This window comes from Amblyomma mixtum, chromosome 2, assembly GCF_055824585.1.
Source record: "Amblyomma mixtum isolate Tamu chromosome 2, ASM5582458v1, whole genome shotgun sequence".
NCBI lineage: Eukaryota > Metazoa > Arthropoda > Arachnida > Ixodida > Ixodidae > Amblyomma > Amblyomma mixtum.
This window is the reverse complement of record NC_143013.1, coordinates 107,669,330-107,687,703: the sequence shown is the minus strand read 5'-3', so window position 1 is coordinate 107,687,703 and position 18,374 is coordinate 107,669,330. Positions and strand designations below refer to the sequence as shown.

The window sequence follows — 18,374 nt, the reverse complement described above, 5'->3', positions numbered from 1 at the left end:
AGCCAACATGTGGCATTCGGTGTCTGATGGTGCACTCTTGTACTTTTGTTCTTCCAATCCGTGAACACATTTCGGCGAGTTTTCGCGGCGCTGAAAATACCACATCGACGCCATACTTATTGGCCACCTTCTTCAGGTTATGAGAAGTGTGGTGTACGTAAGGTACAACTTCCGGCCTTGCCTGCTTTTTTTCTTGAGGTCGGTTGTTTTCCTTGCTGCCCTTCATCTTTTTCAGCAAGGTCTGCGCCACGGAGAGAACCAGGGAAGCCGGGAAGCCTGCTTTCTGCAGCCTGGACACCTGAGAAGCATAGCTTGCGTGCATGGCATGGTGGCAAGACTTCTTTAGTGCGGAAGCTAAGCACTGGGAAGCGATAGCCCTCTTAACGGTCTTAGAATGGTTCGAATGGAAAGGCAACAAATCTTTCTTTGCGCGTGGACAGTACTGCCAGCAAACGTGTGAAGGGTGGAAGGTTAGGGTGAGATCTAAAAACTGTAATTTGTTATTACTGCTAGGCAGTTCGTGTGTGAAGGTGAGACCCATGCTATTCCTACCAAACGTACCTAAAACATCAGCTACTGCTTCGTCAAAAGTAAAATCGTTATCTGCCAAAAGGACCAGGTAATCGTCTACATACCTAAAAACGTGGACTATACAATCCGTGTCAAGTTCTTCACTCAAGGAGCGGTCTGCGATCAAGAGCATGGATAAGAGCAAAGGCTATTTAAACGTTCTTCCCTGAATAAATCCTGTTGAAAGTGCAGCGCTCGTCCTGTTCCCTTCCTCGTCCGTGTCCCCGTTTTGCGCTCTCATGTCTTTCACGAATATGCACCAACAAGCCCAGTTTCAAGTACTTCTTAGCCATATTTCTTCTACATCGGGCTCTCTGTTTTGTGTTCAACCCTCGCCTTCCCATGTTCCCCTGCTCATCGCAAACATCGTCACCTCAACGTGCCGGGCCAGGCTACTTGGCATCTTCCTGCGAAAAGGACTCGTTCCTAGTGAAGTCACCGGCCTCTTCGGTCTTTTTAAGCCTACCATAGGCCACGCCAAACGAATCTGCAAGATACTCCGGTCCGAACTGTGGTACCAAGTGAGGCTGCTTCAAGATCTTTTACGCGCAGCATGCTACGCCCAAGACCAAGAGTGGCTGGCGGCCATCAGACATCGAGAAAGCAAGAAGCTCGCGGCCCAGACAACCGAACTTTGGTGGAAGTGTTCTATGAACCAAGTAACGAGACACTTGGAACAACTCAAGAAGGGGGAGACCAAGAATCCCGGACGCCACGATGTGATAGTCTTGGGAGGAGCCGAACTCCCGGAAGGAATAGCAGCAGTCCTAAAGGAAGGACCAAAATTCAGCGTACAAGCCAAGCTTAAGCCACACGAATGGCTGGCCCTCAACCGACGACTGGCCAACAAAACAACGAAGGAAAACCAGGAAAGGTGCCTCTTGGACGGCGTCGACACCCTCACCAGGTCAGTCAGGGATCCAAACCCTCCCAGCCATCGAGCTGATCCCACGGCGAAGGTCGTTTCGTTTTTTAGAGCGAAAGATCTGCAGCTCGTGCAGGCAGACAAAGAAGGCGGTTTTGTGGCAATGCCGTCCGGTTTATTCAACGAAAAGGCAATAGAAGCAGTGAAGAAGAATTTCAGGTCCGTGAAAGTGAAGACGACGCAAATGAAAAAAGATGCTGTGTCGTTGTGTGATGAGCTGCAACTGCAGACACTAGCCAGGGCCATCAACAAGTCTGAAAAGAGCAGCCTTTCGGTTTTTTTCGCCGCCAAAACACACAAGCGGGAAATGCCTTTCCGGACTATAGCAAGCGAAAAGGAAACTTGGCAACGACAAATCAGCCAATTTTTGCTCAAGCACCTGAAGACTTTGGAAGTAGAAGACCCCTTTGCAACTAAGAACTCGGATGACGTGATAGCCTTCCTTCAGACTCATAGGAACATAAGCTCGGGTTTTTCTATTGATGTAGAAGATCTTTTCTACTCTGTTCCGCATGTACATCTCTATTCTGCAGTGCGTAATTGCATTGACAGAAATGGAGCCACTGCTTTTCAAAACGCTACCGGTTTGAATGTGGAGAATTTTTTGTCATTACTTGAGTTTTATCTCAAGGCCACTTTTATTGACTTTAATGACCAAACGTATCTACAAAAAAGGGGCATTTGTATTGGCTCGTGTGTCGCCCCGGTACTCTGTAATATGTTTTTATCTGAGATTGACCGCTCCTTGAGTGAAGAACTTGACACGGATTGTATAGTCCACGTTTTTAGGTATGTAGACGATTACCTGGTCCTTTTGGCAGATAACGATTTTACTTTTGACGAAGCAGTAGCTGATGTTTTAGGCACGTTTGGTAGGAATAGCATGGGTCTCACCTTCACACACGAACTGCCTAGCAGTAATAACAAATTACAGTTTTTAGATCTCACCCTAACCTTCCACCCTTCACACGTTTGCTGGCAGTACTGTCCACGCGCAAAGAAAGATTTGTTGCCTTTCCATTCGAACCATTCTAAGACCGTTAAGAGGGCTATCGCTTCCCAGTGCTTAGCTTCCGCACTAAAGAAGTCTTGCCACCATGCCATGCACGCAAGCTATGCTTCCCAGGTGTCCAGGCTGCAGAAAGCAGGCTTCCCGGCTTCCCTGGTTCTCTCCGTGGCGCAGACCTTGCTGAAAAAGCTGAAGGGCAGCAAGGAAAACAACCGACCTCAAGAAAAAAAGCAGGCAAGGCCGGAAGTTGTACCTTACGTACACCACACTTCTCATAACCTGAAGAAGGTGGCGAATAAGTATGGCGTCGATGTGGTATTTTCAGCGCCGCGAAAACTCGCCGAAATGTGTTCACGGATTGGAAGAACAAAAGTACAAGAGTGCACCATCAGACACCGAATGCCACATGTTGGCTGCAAGAAAGCAGTAGTCTATGAGTTCCCGCTTACATGCGGCAAGGTGTACGTTGGACAAACCGGCCGCTGTCTTAATGAGCGCCTGCTTGAACACAAGAATTCTTTAAACAAGAGAGGACATCTTCCAGACCACTGCCAAGCCTGCTCGAAAGAGAAGCGTGTAGCCTGCAAGCCTCGACTATATGATTGCAAAGTGCTATTGAAAAGCCGAGATAGGACTGAACGTGAGCTTGTGGAAGCCTTCTATATCAAGAAGCGAGGTGATAGTTGTATTAGTCTTTCACGAATATGCACCAACAAGCCCAGTTTCAAGTACTTCTTTTCCCAAGCTACCACTTCTGGATCGGTGTTTCTGCGCCGTCTGACTGTTCCTTCTTCTTCTCCTTCCATGGCGAGTGTCTGCGCCTGTTCTATGGGCAAGCGCGCCTTATATACCCCTCCTTTCAAATGCGCACTCCGCACGACCAGCGCTGGATTAAGGGGGGGGGGGGGGTCTAAGGGGGCTGCAGCCCAGGGCCTCACCTCGGACAGCAGGAGAAGAGGCCCATTTATTCTAACTTGCTTAGTATATGGAACCGCGGGTATTGGAACTTTGAGCAACACGTATGAAGCGAGAAAACCAGAACGAGGAGATGGGCCCCCACCTTATGTAACTTCGTTTAGCCTAATCAGTTGGGGAGAGCTTGTCGAGCTGCAAAAACAGGATTCCCCCGCCACTCAGAGGGGCCCCCTTTCTTACGAAGCGATATATGCATTTGCTTACGGAATGCGGAAAGGTTTTCTTGGTTTTCTGTCAATCCCCCCGTCCAGTGGCGTCTGGAGGTGTGCTGTGTTTGAGAATCCTGGCATCGGCATAACAGGCGGGCTCCCGCCTTGCCGCCAAGCATTCTGCTGGAACTGCTTTCATTATCCGCTAAAAATCCACTAATTTATTTTTAAAACACACATATCTGCTAATATGCAGTGCGCTGCTAGATGTAAAAAATACTTGCTTTGCGCCCTCTGCATGGCTTACAAATATAGGGAAATGCAACGCTTTAGTGTCACACGTATGATTACAGCAGGATAGACAAAAACGAAACCAGAATGTGCAACGGCATTTGAAGCGGCGTCTGCTTGTGCGAGTATCATATACAGACTGTTGAGAAAATAAACGCCTACAGTAGAATGCTTCTCTCAGCTACATGGGTGGGTTGTTCGCGTTCGAATTTCGCACAGATATGAAAAATGGTCGTCAGAAATATTTTATACAACATCGGGTTTTCTTCTTTACCTTTACCTAATTGAAAAACAGATCAGGCTGTGCTAGCTTCTTGGAAGTCCCACGGTTTCACTTTGTGCTCCGACAGCCACTAGGGAAGCGAAACACTCGTTTATGGGCTTAAGCTTAGGTTTATGGGCTTTAACGTCCCAAATCAAGTCCGGCTACGCGGGACGCCGTAGTGGAAGGCTCTGGATAATTTCGACCACCTCAGGTTGTTTAAAGTTCACTGATATCGCATAATGCACGGGCCTCTAGCATTTCGTCTCCAGCAAAATTTGACCGCCGAGACCGGGGCAATTTATTTTGTTCGTTCTTTTTTCTTGGGGTTGGTTTTATAGAGCCAGGGGAAATTTAATTTTCGAGGAAATAAAAGGCGCAATAACTGCCTCACTTCTAGGTGGATACCTCAACCATATCTTGAAGTGAGGGAGGAAGGTGTGAATGAAAGGAGAGAAAGAGGTGCCGTCGGTTTATTGGTTTATGGCGGTTTAACGTACCAAAGCAACTCAGGCTATGAGAGAGTGAACGGATTCTGAAATTTCGACTACCAGGGGTTCTTTAACGTGCACTGACATCGCACAGTACATGGGCCTCTAGAATGTCGCCTCCATCGAAATTCGACCGCCGTGAGAGGGATCGAACCCGCATCTTTCGGGTCAGCAGCCGAGCACCATAACCACTTAGCCACCGCGGCGGCAAAAAAAAAAGTGGTGCCGTTGTGGAGCGCTCAGGAATAATTTCGACCACCTGGGGATCTTTAACATGCTCTGAAATCGCACAGCACAGGGGCGCCTTTATGCATTTTGCCTCCATCAAAACGCGGCCGCTGTGTGGCTGGGTTTGAACGTGCTAGGCTGAGCAGCCTAGCACGTTCGCAGGACTTAAATTCTTGTATTGAAATGTGTCCCATGAGGGCAATAGTAAAGTTTATTGTGTAATCAAACTAATTTTAATAACTGTTAATAATGCCCTATCGGGGCACGAATTAACGAGTGTTTCTATTTCCTAGTCGTTGCCGGTGGTGGTGAGAAGCATTTATTTAGTATTTTACAGAGAGGTGCTCGAGGAGAGGCCCCTAGTGGGTCTCACGTACCCCTTACAATACTAGGCGGAGTCCCTCATTCCGGGATCCCGTAGGTCATGACCGCTACACAAGTCCGCCGAACCAGGGCCTGTTGGGCCGATAGTTCCTGGCAGCTGAGCAGGGCCGCTTGCCAGTCCTCTCGGGTAGGGGAAGGGGTGATGGGGGGGGAGAGAAGGGTTTTTTCTGCATGCCCAAACCACGTGGAAGGTGTCGGCCACCTCCCCACAGAATGAGCAGCGGCCGTCAAAAGAAGGATTAAAGTGTTTGAGAACCGCCGGGCACAGCAGGGTGTTTGTAAAGAGCCTGAGGAGAATTCGTTCGCCAGCTTTACCCAGTCCTTTCATAGGAACTGGGTATCGCCGGTGTTCGGCAGCGTAGTGCTCAGTAATGTCTTTAAAAGAAAGGAGAGGGCTGTGATCTGGGTTAAGGTCCTCCCAAGGGACGCCTGGTGCCCGGTGAGTGAGTGCGCGGGCTGCCTCATGGGCGGCTTCGTTGCCTGGCATGCCTTGGTGGCCGGGGACCCATATGATTGAACGATGAGTTGGATCGCCGTCGCGAGTACTGTGGTGTAAAATTTGGTGAGCGAGTGGAGTGATCCAACCGAACTCAAAGTTACGACAGGCTCCGCGAGAGTCTGTGAGGATGAATTTAGAGTCGGGATGGGAGGTTACGAGGGCGATCGCCACCTCCTCCGCATGCGTTGAGTTGGGGCGCTCTGAACGAGAGGCCGTCCACCTGTTTTCCCTCGTGTATGACTGCAGCCGTGTACCATTCCCCCCTGGAGCGGTAGAGGCCTGCAATGTCGACGTAGAAGACGTGTTTCTTTGAGCCATAGTGGCGGTGCAGGGCATCCTCCCGCGCCTGGCGCCGGCCATTATGGTCCTCCTTGTTCATCTTAGTCGGATGGGGTCGAACGTAGAGGGCGCTTCTCCACAGTTCTGGCACTCGAACCCTTTCCATGGTATGGTGATCATGTCTGATATGTAACCGGTCCAAAAGACGGCGACCGGACACGATCTGGGCGAGACGCGTGTATTTAGTTATTTATTAGTACCTCAAAGGCCCACTAGGGGTGGGCATACATGACGGGTGGGCATACATATCATTAAAAAAAATCAGTGATGAATGATTTGAAGTATTCCAGGCCAGGATGGATGAAAGCTTCAGCGGGGAGGTCGTTCCAATCTCTTTCGGTCTGGGCGAAGACTGATTTTAGGTGCGCAGAAGTAGATGCTCGAGGTGTATGAACAGCTTTCGGATGACTGATGCGAAGTGAAAGGCGGTATGCAGGGGTGATAACGGATTGACTGAAATGCGAATGATAAAACTTGTGGAAAAGGCAGAGTCTGGCTATTTTTCGACGGGATTCAAGGCTGGGGAGGTTAGCTTTTGTTTTCAATGCTGTTACGCTCGTATGATATGAGTAATCAGAATATACGAATCTTATCGCGCGGCTCTGGACGTACTCAAGGGTTTTGGCTAGGTTAATTTGTTGGGGGTCCCAGATTGAGCATGAATATTCAAGTTTAGGACAGACAAGAGTTAAATAGGCGGGCAGTTTTACGGAAGCAGGTGCCAAACGCAAGTTACGCTTTAGATAACCAAGACCACGGTTAGCTTCGTTGGTTATGTTCATTATGTGGGTGGTCCAAGAGAAATACTGTGTTAGGCTAATACCTAAATATTTATATGAAGATGCGTGGGATATCATGGAACCGCGAAGAGTGTAATTGGGAGTAGGATACGATTGACGACGATGAATTGATACTAGCGTTGTTTTATTAACGTTTAAAGACATTAGCCAGTTTGCGCATCACTCTTCCACAACTTTTATGTCTCACTGCAGATGGTAAGTGTCTCTGTTACCAGTGATGCTCCGGTAGATGACGCAGTCGTCGGCGAACAAACGAACGGTGGAAGAGAGATTACTTGGGAGGTCGTTGATGCAAATTAAAAATAGTAGAGGTCCTAAAACCGTGCTTTGAGGTACGCCGGACGTAACAGGGGAGATGGAAGATGCATGATTGTTAGCCCATACAAACTGTTGACGGTTAGTCAGAAAATTCCGGAGCCAATCACATACTAGTGGGTGGAGGTTTAGGCGCGAAAGTTTAAATAAGAGGCGTTGATGGGAAACTTTGTCGAAAGCTTTTTCAAAGTCTAAGAAAAGAGCGTCGACGGGTGTGTTCGTGTCCATACTAGAACTGATGTCATGAGTAAAGAGGGCCAGTTGCGTAGAGCAGGATAGGTTTTTGAGGAATCCGTGTTGAGAAGGGTCAAGAAAGTTGACAGACTGCAAGAAGGTCATGATGTGTGAGTAAATTACGTGCTTCATTAATATAGAGGCAACGCTAGTGAGGGAGATGGGACGGTAGTTCTTACTAGGCGATGGGGGGCCTTTTTTGTGCACTGGGATGATTTTCCCCACTTTCCAGTCGTGGGGTACAATACCGGACTCGAGTGATTGCTGGAAGATACGACAAAGAAGAACAGCTACAACGTTTTTAGTATTCTTGAGAACTTGTTGAGAACTTGTTTGATAATTCTTGTTAATTTCATCTATACCAGCAGATGAGGTTAGTTTCATGGAATCGATCAACGCGATTATTCCGTTAGGGTCGAAACGTATGTCAGGCATAGGAGGGTAATCAAAATAAGGATAGTCAGGCATGTCGCCTACTGGATCGTAGGTAAAATTGGATGAAAAGGTATAATTTAATGCTTCAGCCGTGTCATCGTGTGGAATAGGTGAACCGTGTTCGTCGCAAAGCGATATTGGCGGGGTTGCTTTTGGGTTTATAGCCTTCCAAAATTGCCTGGGGTTGTTGTGAAGCATATGAGGTAATGTGGATGAGAAGAAGGTTTTTTTGGCTTGTGCTGTGTGAGAAAGAAAGTTCATTTCGCCAGCATGATACTTTTCCCATGCGAGGGCGTCATTGGAATGCTTTGCAGAACAAAAGAGCCTGCGCCTCGAGATGCGCCTCGCGGATTTCTCGATAGGTGTTCACCACCCCCAACGCGAGGAGTCGCGCGTTGGAAGTGGATATCGGGAGGTCGAGGGCTCTCTTGAAAATTTTGCGGAGTACAACCTCCAAGTGATCTTCGTCATGTTTCCGTAGGCAGAGTTAAGGAGTCGAGTACAGTGCTCGACTAGTTACGAAGGCATGCGCGAGCCGGAGCACCCAGCTCAACTGTAGGAAGTTAGCTCAGCCTGTTTTTCTTTAATGCGTTAGCATTAAAACAGTGCTGCGAACAAAAACCCGTCTTTCAGCTTGTGTACGGTGTCATTAAAAGAGGAGAGTAGGCGGCGCGCGCAGCGCGCGGCAATGCAGCCCCGCTCACTTGCCTCTTACGTGACGTTCGGCGCTTGGCCACAGACGGACACGTGTCGCGCGTTCCGAGAGTTGCGTTGTGTTTTGTGCGCTGTACAACTAATCCCATTGATCGCACTTCGTTCTTTTTAATTAGGTGAAATTGCAATGAAACATGGGATATATTCCAGTAGTGTAGCAGGGGGCAGGGGGGTCAGTGGAGGGAAAGGAGGCCTACATACGCATTAGCGCAGGGCCCCCATATTTCTTTATCCGGCCCTGCGCCCGGCTGGGGCGAAAGGTCAAACGGTGGCGAGGAGGAGAAGCGGCGGCGCATATGCGCAGTAGCGCGCGGCGGCGGCGAAAGGTCAGGCGACGGAGTCAACGGCGGCGGCGGCGACGGAGGCCACATGCGCCGTGCGTGACGTCGCTCACTCGGTTTCGCGCATGCGCAGAAGGGGCAAATCTGCGCTCCGGCTCACGCGAAGCGCGGTGTTTACTAGCCTAGTGAAGCTTTCCGCCTCAATAAACTTTGCCGCGGTTAGGATTCGAACCCGCGGCCCTGCTCGCCACAGCCGACCACACCTCGTGTTAAATTGCAGCACGCACTCGCGCTTGCATTGCACATCGTCGTAGTCTTCTATTGACACTGATATCTGACTGGTATACGCATTCTCGCGTACTGTGCAGAGTACAACGTCGTATTCTTCAACTAATACTACTATCGAATTAATATCGTCACCATACGGGCCGACAACCCAGCAAAGCAAATAAATGAGTCTACAGAGCCTGAGACAAAATAACAAAATAAGAACTCAAGTCCCAGTCTGTTAGGTATTTCGAAAAATTACCTTCTTGCTCATGAAGGAGCTGATATATTGTGTCATTTTATTAAACCAGGAGAAATAATGCATGCATCCCCCTCGATGTCACCAAGGAGGCCAGGGTGACGAACTTCGCGCCATGTATCACACTAAGTACATCCACCTATCATCAGACTCGTCAAAATGGGTGAAGCTTGTCGAGATGAGTGTGCACGCGTCCGTTACGTCATTTTGCTTCATCCGACGTGTATGTCCGATTTATGCTTTTTATTTGCGGCGCATAATAATGAATGCCCGGATGTTAATCTCCGTAGGACTGGCCTACCAGAAGCTCGGCTCCCTGGAAGAGGCCCTGGACTGCTTCTTCAAGCTCAGGGCGATCGTCAAGACCATCCCTCAGGTGGTTTACCAGATCGGACGAACGTATCCTTTGGCGCCGTGATCGCAAAAACTCCGTGCGTGATAAGTGGTGCGTGATAAGTGATAAGTGGTGCGTGATAAGTGGTGGTGATAAGAGTGGTGGAGTTGTGGAGCCCAACGCGGGCTTCCTCTAAGACAGACGTCTAGAGGGAATGAACAACCATTTTTAGCCCCCGTTGTTGCCCTCTTCCCTCTTAAGATAAGTGAACCTGTGTTTGTAGCCGTGTTTTTATATAAAAAAATGTTCTCGGACACGCCGGCTGATCGTTCATAGACACAGAATCATTGTGCTAGGCGGTGTTGAAATCGTGACATAGACTCCATGAGCAGTGCGTGAGAAAGATCAAGTTCGAAAAACTGAAACAGTGGGGTTGGCTGCATAAGCCAGCAGCCCGGATCTCGTGTTTTCACGTTGTATACGCGTCGTGTCAGCCGTTGAAATCAACAAACATCGTGTATATTGCAAATTCAGCTTTGATTATGTTATCTTTAACTAAGAAGAGCACATAGTAAGGTGCAGCATAATCCAATTCCTGAGTCGTTTTTTTTTTCGTCTCCATGTGGTATTCTTACTTGTAGCGGTAAGTACATACCAACTCGGCCGCCAAGTAGTTCTTGATGAAACATAACGTATCTTACCGCGGTAGAAAAACTAACATCTGGCGACAAGTCCTTTTTTCGAAACGTTGGCTAGCGTACTAATGATTCCCCACGCCCCTTGTTCATTTCGTGCCATCTCTGATTTAGTTGGTCATAGCAAACAACACACATGTCCGCTCCAACCGCGGCCATTAACTCTCTACCTTAGAAAACGACGTAGGTAGTTGTCGAGCTTCGTGCGAACAAGGTCGGATAAGTAAGAGTCCCTGTCCCCAATAGTAGCCCGCTTGCCGAGCCCGAGTACTTGTTCTCATTGAAGACTTTTGTTTCAACCCTTAACGTCGGGAAAGGTACGAGCTGCAAGGAAACGTGGATGAAGCACTGGAATGGTAAGCTGTACGCAACAGCCAAATGCCATAAACATATTGCATTACTCAGTGCTGACAAGGCTTGAAGAGAAAAGTGGTTCGTATTCTTTCGGGCGAATAAGGAGATTGTATTCTTTAAGATGCTTGTATGGACTTCGCCGGATACGATCACTACTCATCTGAATAATTATATCTGACTTCACTTGGGTCTTTCATCCAAGATTACTTTCATCAACATTGAGACAAGACGAGACACACGTAGAGGTAACGGAATGAGGGTAGAATTGTGTGTTACTACCGGAGCCACTGGTGTGGCACACCACATTCGGGAAACAAGCACAAAGCAAACTGAATCACGGCTAAAGGGGCGCCGATGAACTAAACTGACTTGTGTGAATAGAGAAGTGCAAAAAAAAGTGCATTATAGTTACTGCTCCACGTGCTGCCGAACTAGAAAGCGTCGTAAACACAGAATTGAAAAAAAAATCCCTGACTGGTATCTGACGAAGAAATTAACAGGGAATATTAAGAAAACTAAATGTAACTGTTCCAGTCACGAATCAAATCATTGGATTCTACTGATATTAGATTAACTATTAGCAGACTACGCTTGAATCAACCAAATCTCTTTAAGTACCTTGGCATGACCCTAGATAAGCACTTACACTGGCAACCTCAGATTAATTTGGTTTGCAAGAAGTCTGCGTCCGGTTGCTATGCTCTGCATTAGATACGTGAATATTTTGATACCAGTGTTCTGCGAGGGCTGTACTTACGCATTAGTACATACCTGTCATATTGCATCTAGTCGTGGGGTTGGACATACATATATCCCTACTTAGAGCCCATTAGACCATCGCAAATGCGAACACTTTGGGTAATTTCGTTTTATGACTACGCTCGACCTAGGCAGAAAAAAAAAGCTTCGGAATGTATCCCCAAATTAATAAGTAGCAATATCCCGTTTGATATATCTATATTTAAAATTCCTTCACGTGCAACACAGAACCATGCCAGAAAAAAAATTAAATTACCCGTAAAAAGAAGCGATTATGGTGAGCGTATGGTAGAGTTTACTGGTGCAAAAATCTTTAATCCTCTGCCGTAGGAACTAAAGCTTACCAGAAACTTTTCCATTTCAATAACAACTCACTACCTTAAAACGAATGAAACACGTTGATGTCAGGCTCGCGCTTCATTGCTTTAACTTTAGGTCATTCGCTTGGTATTATGTGCATGTAACCCCATACAAACTCCTGTATTTAATATGATGTGGTATTTCTTTTTGATCAATGATATTATGCATTCTTTCTGGTTTCTGCGATGTAATATTATTTGTAGCGTTTGGGAAGTGATATTATGGATTCATTGAACATTGCTTTAATGCTTGTACAAGTGCTACGCGCTCTTGTTTGATTGGTAAGTTTTTAGTTTATATATTCTTCGACTTCTGTTTATTTGTAGTCTCACGAGTGTTTAGAGTGATAACTAATTTTTTCGCCGCCGCGGTGGCTCAGTGGCTATGGTGCTCGGCTGCTGGCCCGAAAGACGCGGTTTCGATCCCGGCCGCGGCGGTTGAATTTCTTTGGAGGAGAAATTCGAGGCCCTTGTACTGTGCGTTGTCAGTGCACGTTAAAGAACCCCAGGTGGTCGAAATTTCCGGAGCCCTCCACTACGGCGTCTCTCATAGCCTCAGTCGCTTTGGGACGTTAAACCCAATAAACCGACCGACCGACCGACCGACCGACCGACCGACCGACCGACCGACCGACCGACCGACCGACCGACCGACCGACCGACCGACCGACCGACCGACCGACCGACCGACCGACCGACCGACCGACCGACCGACCGACCGACCGACCGACCGACCGACCGACCGACCGACCGACCGACCGACCGACCGACCGACCGACCGACCGACCGACCGACCGACCGACCGACCGACCGACCGACCGACCGACCGACCGACCGACCGACCGACCGACCGACCGACCGACCGACCGACCGACCGACCGACCGACCGACCGACCGACCGACCGACCGACCGACCGACCGACCGACCGACCGACCGACCGACCGACCGACCGACCGACCGACCGACCGACCGACCGACCGACCGACCGACCGACCGACCGACCGACCGACCGACCGACCGACCGACCGACCGACCGACCGACCGACCGACCGACCGACCGACCGACCGACCGACCGACCGACCGACCGACCGACCGACCGACCGACCGACCGACCGACCGACCGACCGACCGACCGACCGACCGACCGACCGACCGACCGACCGACCGACCGACCGACCGACCGACCGACCGACCGACCGACCGACCGACCGACCGACCGACCGACCGACCGACCGACCGACCGACCGACCGACCGACCGACCGACCGACCGACCGACCGACCGACCGACCGACCGACCGACCGACCGACCGACCGACCGACCGACCGACCGACCGACCGACCGACCGACCGACCGACCGACCGACCGACCGACCGACCGACCGACCGACCGACCGACCGACCGACCGACCGACCGACCGACCGACCGACCGACCGACCGACCGACCGACCGACCGACCGACCGACCGACCGACCGACCGACCGACCGACCGACCGACCGACCGACCGACCGACCGACCGACCGACCGACCGACCGACCGACCGACCGACCGACCGACCGACCGACCGACCGACCGACCGACCGACCGACCGACCGACCGACCGACCGACCGACCGACCGACCGACCGACCGACCGACCGACCGACCGACCGACCGACCGACCGACCGACCGACCGACCGACCGACCGACCGACCGACCGACCGACCGACCGACCGACCGACCGACCGACCGACCGACCGACCGACCGACCGACCGACCGACCGACCGACCGACCGACCGACCGACCGACCGACCGACCGACCGACCGACCGACCGACCGACCGACCGACCGACCGACCGACCGACCGACCGACCGACCGACCGACCGACCGACCGACCGACCGACCGACCGACCGACCGACCGACCGACCGACCGACCGACCGACCGACCGACCGACCGACCGACCGACCGACCGACCGACCGACCGACCGACCGACCGACCGACCGACCGACCGACCGACCGACCGACCGACCGACCGACCGACCGACCGACCGACCGACCGACCGACCGACCGACCGACCGACCGACCGACCGACCGACCGACCGACCGACCGACCGACCGACCGACCGACCGACCGACCGACCGACCGACCGACCGACCGACCGACCGACCGACCGACCGACCGACCGACCGACCGACCGACCGACCGACCGACCGACCGACCGACCGACCGACCGACCGACCGACCGACCGACCGACCGACCGACCGACCGACCGACCGACCGACCGACCGACCGACCGACCGACCGACCGACCGACCGACCGACCGACCGACCGACCGACCGACCGACCGACCGACCGACCGACCGACCGACCGACCGACCGACCGACCGACCGACCGACCGACCGACCGACCGACCGACCGACCGACCGACCGACCGACCGACCGACCGACCGACCGACCGACCGACCGACCGACCGACCGACCGACCGACCGACCGACCGACCGACCGACCGACCGACCGACCGACCGACCGACCGACCGACCGACCGACCGACCAATTTTTGCGCGTTTCCTGTTAACTTCTGTGTACTGACATCTCTAACTTTGACAAATGGTTGTCTGCAGTTAAAGTACCTTTCTTTATTGGATCCATCACAAGCCACTGACTATTACAAGCAGTGTATTCGTAAGTCGTGTAGTGCAACAAAGAACAAGAAACGAAAGAAAGAAAGAAAAAGTAAGGAAAGAAAGAAAGAGAGAAAAAAAGGCGGAAAGGAGGAAGGAAGTAATGTGCGGGCGTTGCTTTCCAATTCGACAATGCATCCATACAGTACCGAGACTATTCTGGTGATCTGTTATGAAGATATTGTACATATTTGTTATTTCATGCATTCTCTTGTTATTGTTTTACTGCTGTCTGTCATCGCCGTGCCAAGCCGCTACGGGAGATGGGAGCTTTGTCAAGCCGCGTGTGCGGCTTTTTTTCCTTTCTCCTCAGCCATTGTACATGACTGAAATAAATGCACTGAACTGAACTGATGTTTACTAGCATCCCCAAAGATTTTGTGCTCTTGTGGCGCTTTATGGCTAGAAGCTGCTATATTTTGCTTTTCAAATTGAGTAGGATGGCCAGCGTCGATGCCTAAATATTTTTAGCAGCCAGATGTAAAGCAAACGAGCCGCCTGGTGCAAAACATTAAAAGAAAAATGTGCGGGGGCACTTTGCTGTTACTAAAGTGCGATGATGGGAAAGCCACTTCCGTCTCTGTTGCTGCCCTGCTACTGTGGTGATGACGCCTTAGGTGACATCACTCGTATGCGCAGTACATTTCCGGTTACGACATGCTACGCTATTTGATGACGACAATAGTTAATTTTTATGTTTATTTCGTACGCGTTTATTTTCATTATATTTTTATATTTTTATGCTTATGTTTACGTTTGTTTTCATTTTTGTTATTTATTTTTATTAGTTTATTATTATTAGTAGAAGCAGTATTTTTATGTTATTATTCTTACGTTAACTTCTGTTCGTTCATTTTGTTGTTATGTTCTGATGATTTGAATGATGTTTGGTTACGCGCATTACACCGCTGATGACGCATTACACCACGGCGCATTACACCACGTCATCAGGATGATTGACAGCTACAGTATAACAGTTTTCACGGACGGACGCACAACGATTAGCCATTAAAGGCCTTCGCCTTAATAACTGCTAATAAAACAGTCCCGACGAAGAACCCGTTTTAACGACACATGTTTTTCTCATGACAAGCGAAATACGTGAGTGCCGTTGTCATTAATCGTATCAGCACGCTTCATTAAAGAGCTGAACCCCCCTAAGCGCCAAGTGCTCTTTGTTACGCGCTCCAAACGGCGCTTCCCGCAGATGGCTTCCAGCACACAGAATCAGACGGGATGACGGGGCAGTTCAGACACTATGTGTCGAGATAACCAAGCCTGGAGCAATCTGTACCTTTGAGCGAGCGCTGACAAAAAACGTTGTGGCGCAGAAACTATGTAAATGTTACAAAAGAGTGAAGATTTTTCAGCCTAATGGTACTTTTATGATATCACACGCCAGTTGTGCATGCACACAGTGAATTGGGATTATTGCATTCAATTTTAGGTCTCATTTTTTCTGTAATCTTTCGAGAGCGTGCTATAGTGCTTCGTGGCTGTGCTTGAAATATGAATTTTTTCTCGCTTCCCTGCGCCGTTATGCTGAAAACCTAAGATGCAATAACTGTTTACAACTCAACCAGTGAAAACGGGAACGAGCTGAGGGCCGCATTGTCTTCTCCGTGCAGGTACCAGCAACTCGCAACGATGGTGCCCACGGATCCGAACCTGCTGTCCAAGATAGGAGAGCTGTACGATGCTCAAGGGGAGAAGCAGCTGGCCTTTCAGTACCAGTCTGACGTATGTGGCTCAGTCAAATGGTGTTTATGCGCCATCTCTCGCGCAGCAGAAATAAATCCTGAACGAGCGTTGTGGAGTGGCTAGCAGTAGCTTAGCATGGAGTTTTGATAACTCTTTTGTTTTCCACTAACTCCAGGAACAACGAAGATGTGAAGACATGCATAATAGTTCGCATGATCTGTTGCAAAACCACCGAACGACCAAGTTAAAGGCTACGCATGAAGTTTCATGCATGACCGGTCCCACGTACACTGCATACAAATTATATAGTAATTTATTTTATTTTCAAATTATCTGCAGAAAGGAATGTATTAGTTGTCTTGCATATAGTGGAGTGTTGGAACTTGGTCGTGGTAGGTGCCATTTCAAGAAAAATAGCACGTATAACGAACCGCGCTTAAATGTATCATTGCCCATTTTTATTGGGATTGGCCTTTAAGCGGAATTCACACCATGTTTTTCGAGGGAGAGGGGAACCAGCCCTGCCCCCGTCGTCGCAGCTGTATTCAATGAGCTTATCTTCTCCATCGCTTTTTTCGCCACCGCCACAGTGGCTGCCGGCCGTCTACCCGATAAAGCAGGGAGCGTTAGTTCCTTACGAGCAAATGCTCTCTCACTCATGAGGGATGAAGGAACTACATACAGTACTTATACAGCAGCGCTTATGGTCGTTGACTGCGCCCACTCGTTTCCATATTTTGAGTTAACTTCCATATTTTGAGAAACAATTTGTTTTACGAGCCTTTGGCAGTGACGAACCTCTTAAGAGCTAAATTTCATTTCCGTGCACTTCGATTACACTGCATTTTAGGTAAACAGTTAGAATTTATATTTGTATGCCCGGTCAAAACTTTAAATGAAAAGTAAGTAGAATAATACCTTTCTAACTTCAGAAAATGGTAGCAAAAAGAAGTCTGCAATGAAAATTGGGTTGAATTAGGTTCACCAACGGACCTCTCACTGTGAACGTCTGCTGTCAAACATAGCTTCAGTAGAAGAGTACTTCAGACGTATTCACGCTAAGGCTACACATGATACCTGTCATGCTATGTTCTTTTTATTAAAGTTAGGTCGTCATGAAATTACCTTTTTGCCGATACACTCAAATATACCATGGTATACTGTGTCTGGTGGTATAGTCTGTGTGACATGGTGTGCATAGTGCCACCGTGTGACATGCACCATTAAGGCTTCTAATGAGCATGGTGCAGCAAACATTATTTGGCTGAAGCGCGAACAGACGGGAACTTAAGATAGATGATGACACACGAGAGATCTCCTGTTATATAACGAATGCAGTCTACCTAGTGTTGTTCAGCGTCTTGTTAGAGCTCTGTAAAAGCATCTCTGCCGCACGATGAAAATGTCTTCTTTATGGAAGCTACCAAACGCACCCAAGAAAAAAGCACGAGATGAAGAAGCACACCAGCGCTGACACTTGCTAGTGAATTTTTATTTCCACTAAGTATACCAATTAGTGACTAGCCACTTGTCTTCACGCCAGTCTTGCTCTCTTCCAACCGATGTCAACCCCAGGTTGGGCGGTTCCGTAAGACCAGCATGCTTTGCTTTTGTATTTAAAAAAAAAACAAATAATACGTGCGTAGCACAAAAATAACAACAATATAGAAATGATGCCAGGAACGCACAATTTCGTGCACCAGCCCAAAAACTGCCACGACGCGAAATTTCTCCTCCGCTCGCGCAGTCCTACAGGTACTTCCCCTCGAACATCGAGATCATCGACTGGCTGGGAGCGTACTACATCGAATCGCAGCTGTACGAGAAGGCCATCAAGTACTTCGAGAAGGCGGCCATCCTTCAGTGAGTGTGTTCTCTTCAACCGCACCCAGGCGGTTTCAGATTCTCTGCTCTCTTTTTTATCGGGGAAGTGGCAGGGCCAGGTGCACAAAAACCCGAGGCCTTTGTAGTAATTTGCAGTCCTAGAATATTTTCCGCGTTGCGTCTTGAGCCAAACTGCAGCCATCAAATGTGCGATGTTTCACATCTCGGGTTTTAACGAACACGAACTA

General features: G+C 49.6%; 2 protein-coding genes across 2 annotated transcripts in view; both read left to right on the top strand.

Moving 5' to 3' along the window:
• The window catches only part of nompB (intraflagellar transport protein 88-like protein nompB), an 81,566-nt gene that overhangs the window by 39,996 nt on the left and 23,196 nt on the right, over positions 1 to 18,374 (top strand). The window contains exons 17-20 of the mRNA XM_089569298.1: positions 9,718 to 9,826; positions 10,774 to 10,812; positions 16,230 to 16,341; positions 18,050 to 18,165. Coding sequence (XP_089425424.1) covers positions 9,718 to 9,826; positions 10,774 to 10,812; positions 16,230 to 16,341; positions 18,050 to 18,165 — 376 coding nt within the window. The remainder of the gene's footprint in view (positions 1 to 9,717; positions 9,827 to 10,773; positions 10,813 to 16,229; positions 16,342 to 18,049; positions 18,166 to 18,374) is intronic.
• On the top strand, positions 723 to 7,121 carry LOC149360495 (uncharacterized). Its single transcript, XM_089575314.1, has 2 exons — positions 723 to 1,747; positions 7,115 to 7,121. The coding sequence occupies exons 1-2, from the start codon at positions 810 to 812 to the stop codon at positions 7,119 to 7,121; spliced, it is 945 nt and encodes a 314-aa protein (XP_089431440.1). The 5' UTR covers positions 723 to 809.

Bases quoted from the DNA above. Each gene is read 5' to 3' on its own strand.
- LOC149360495 (XM_089575314.1), top strand. From the start codon at position 810: ATGTCTTTCACGAATATGCACCAACAAGCCCAGTTTCAAGTACTTCTT.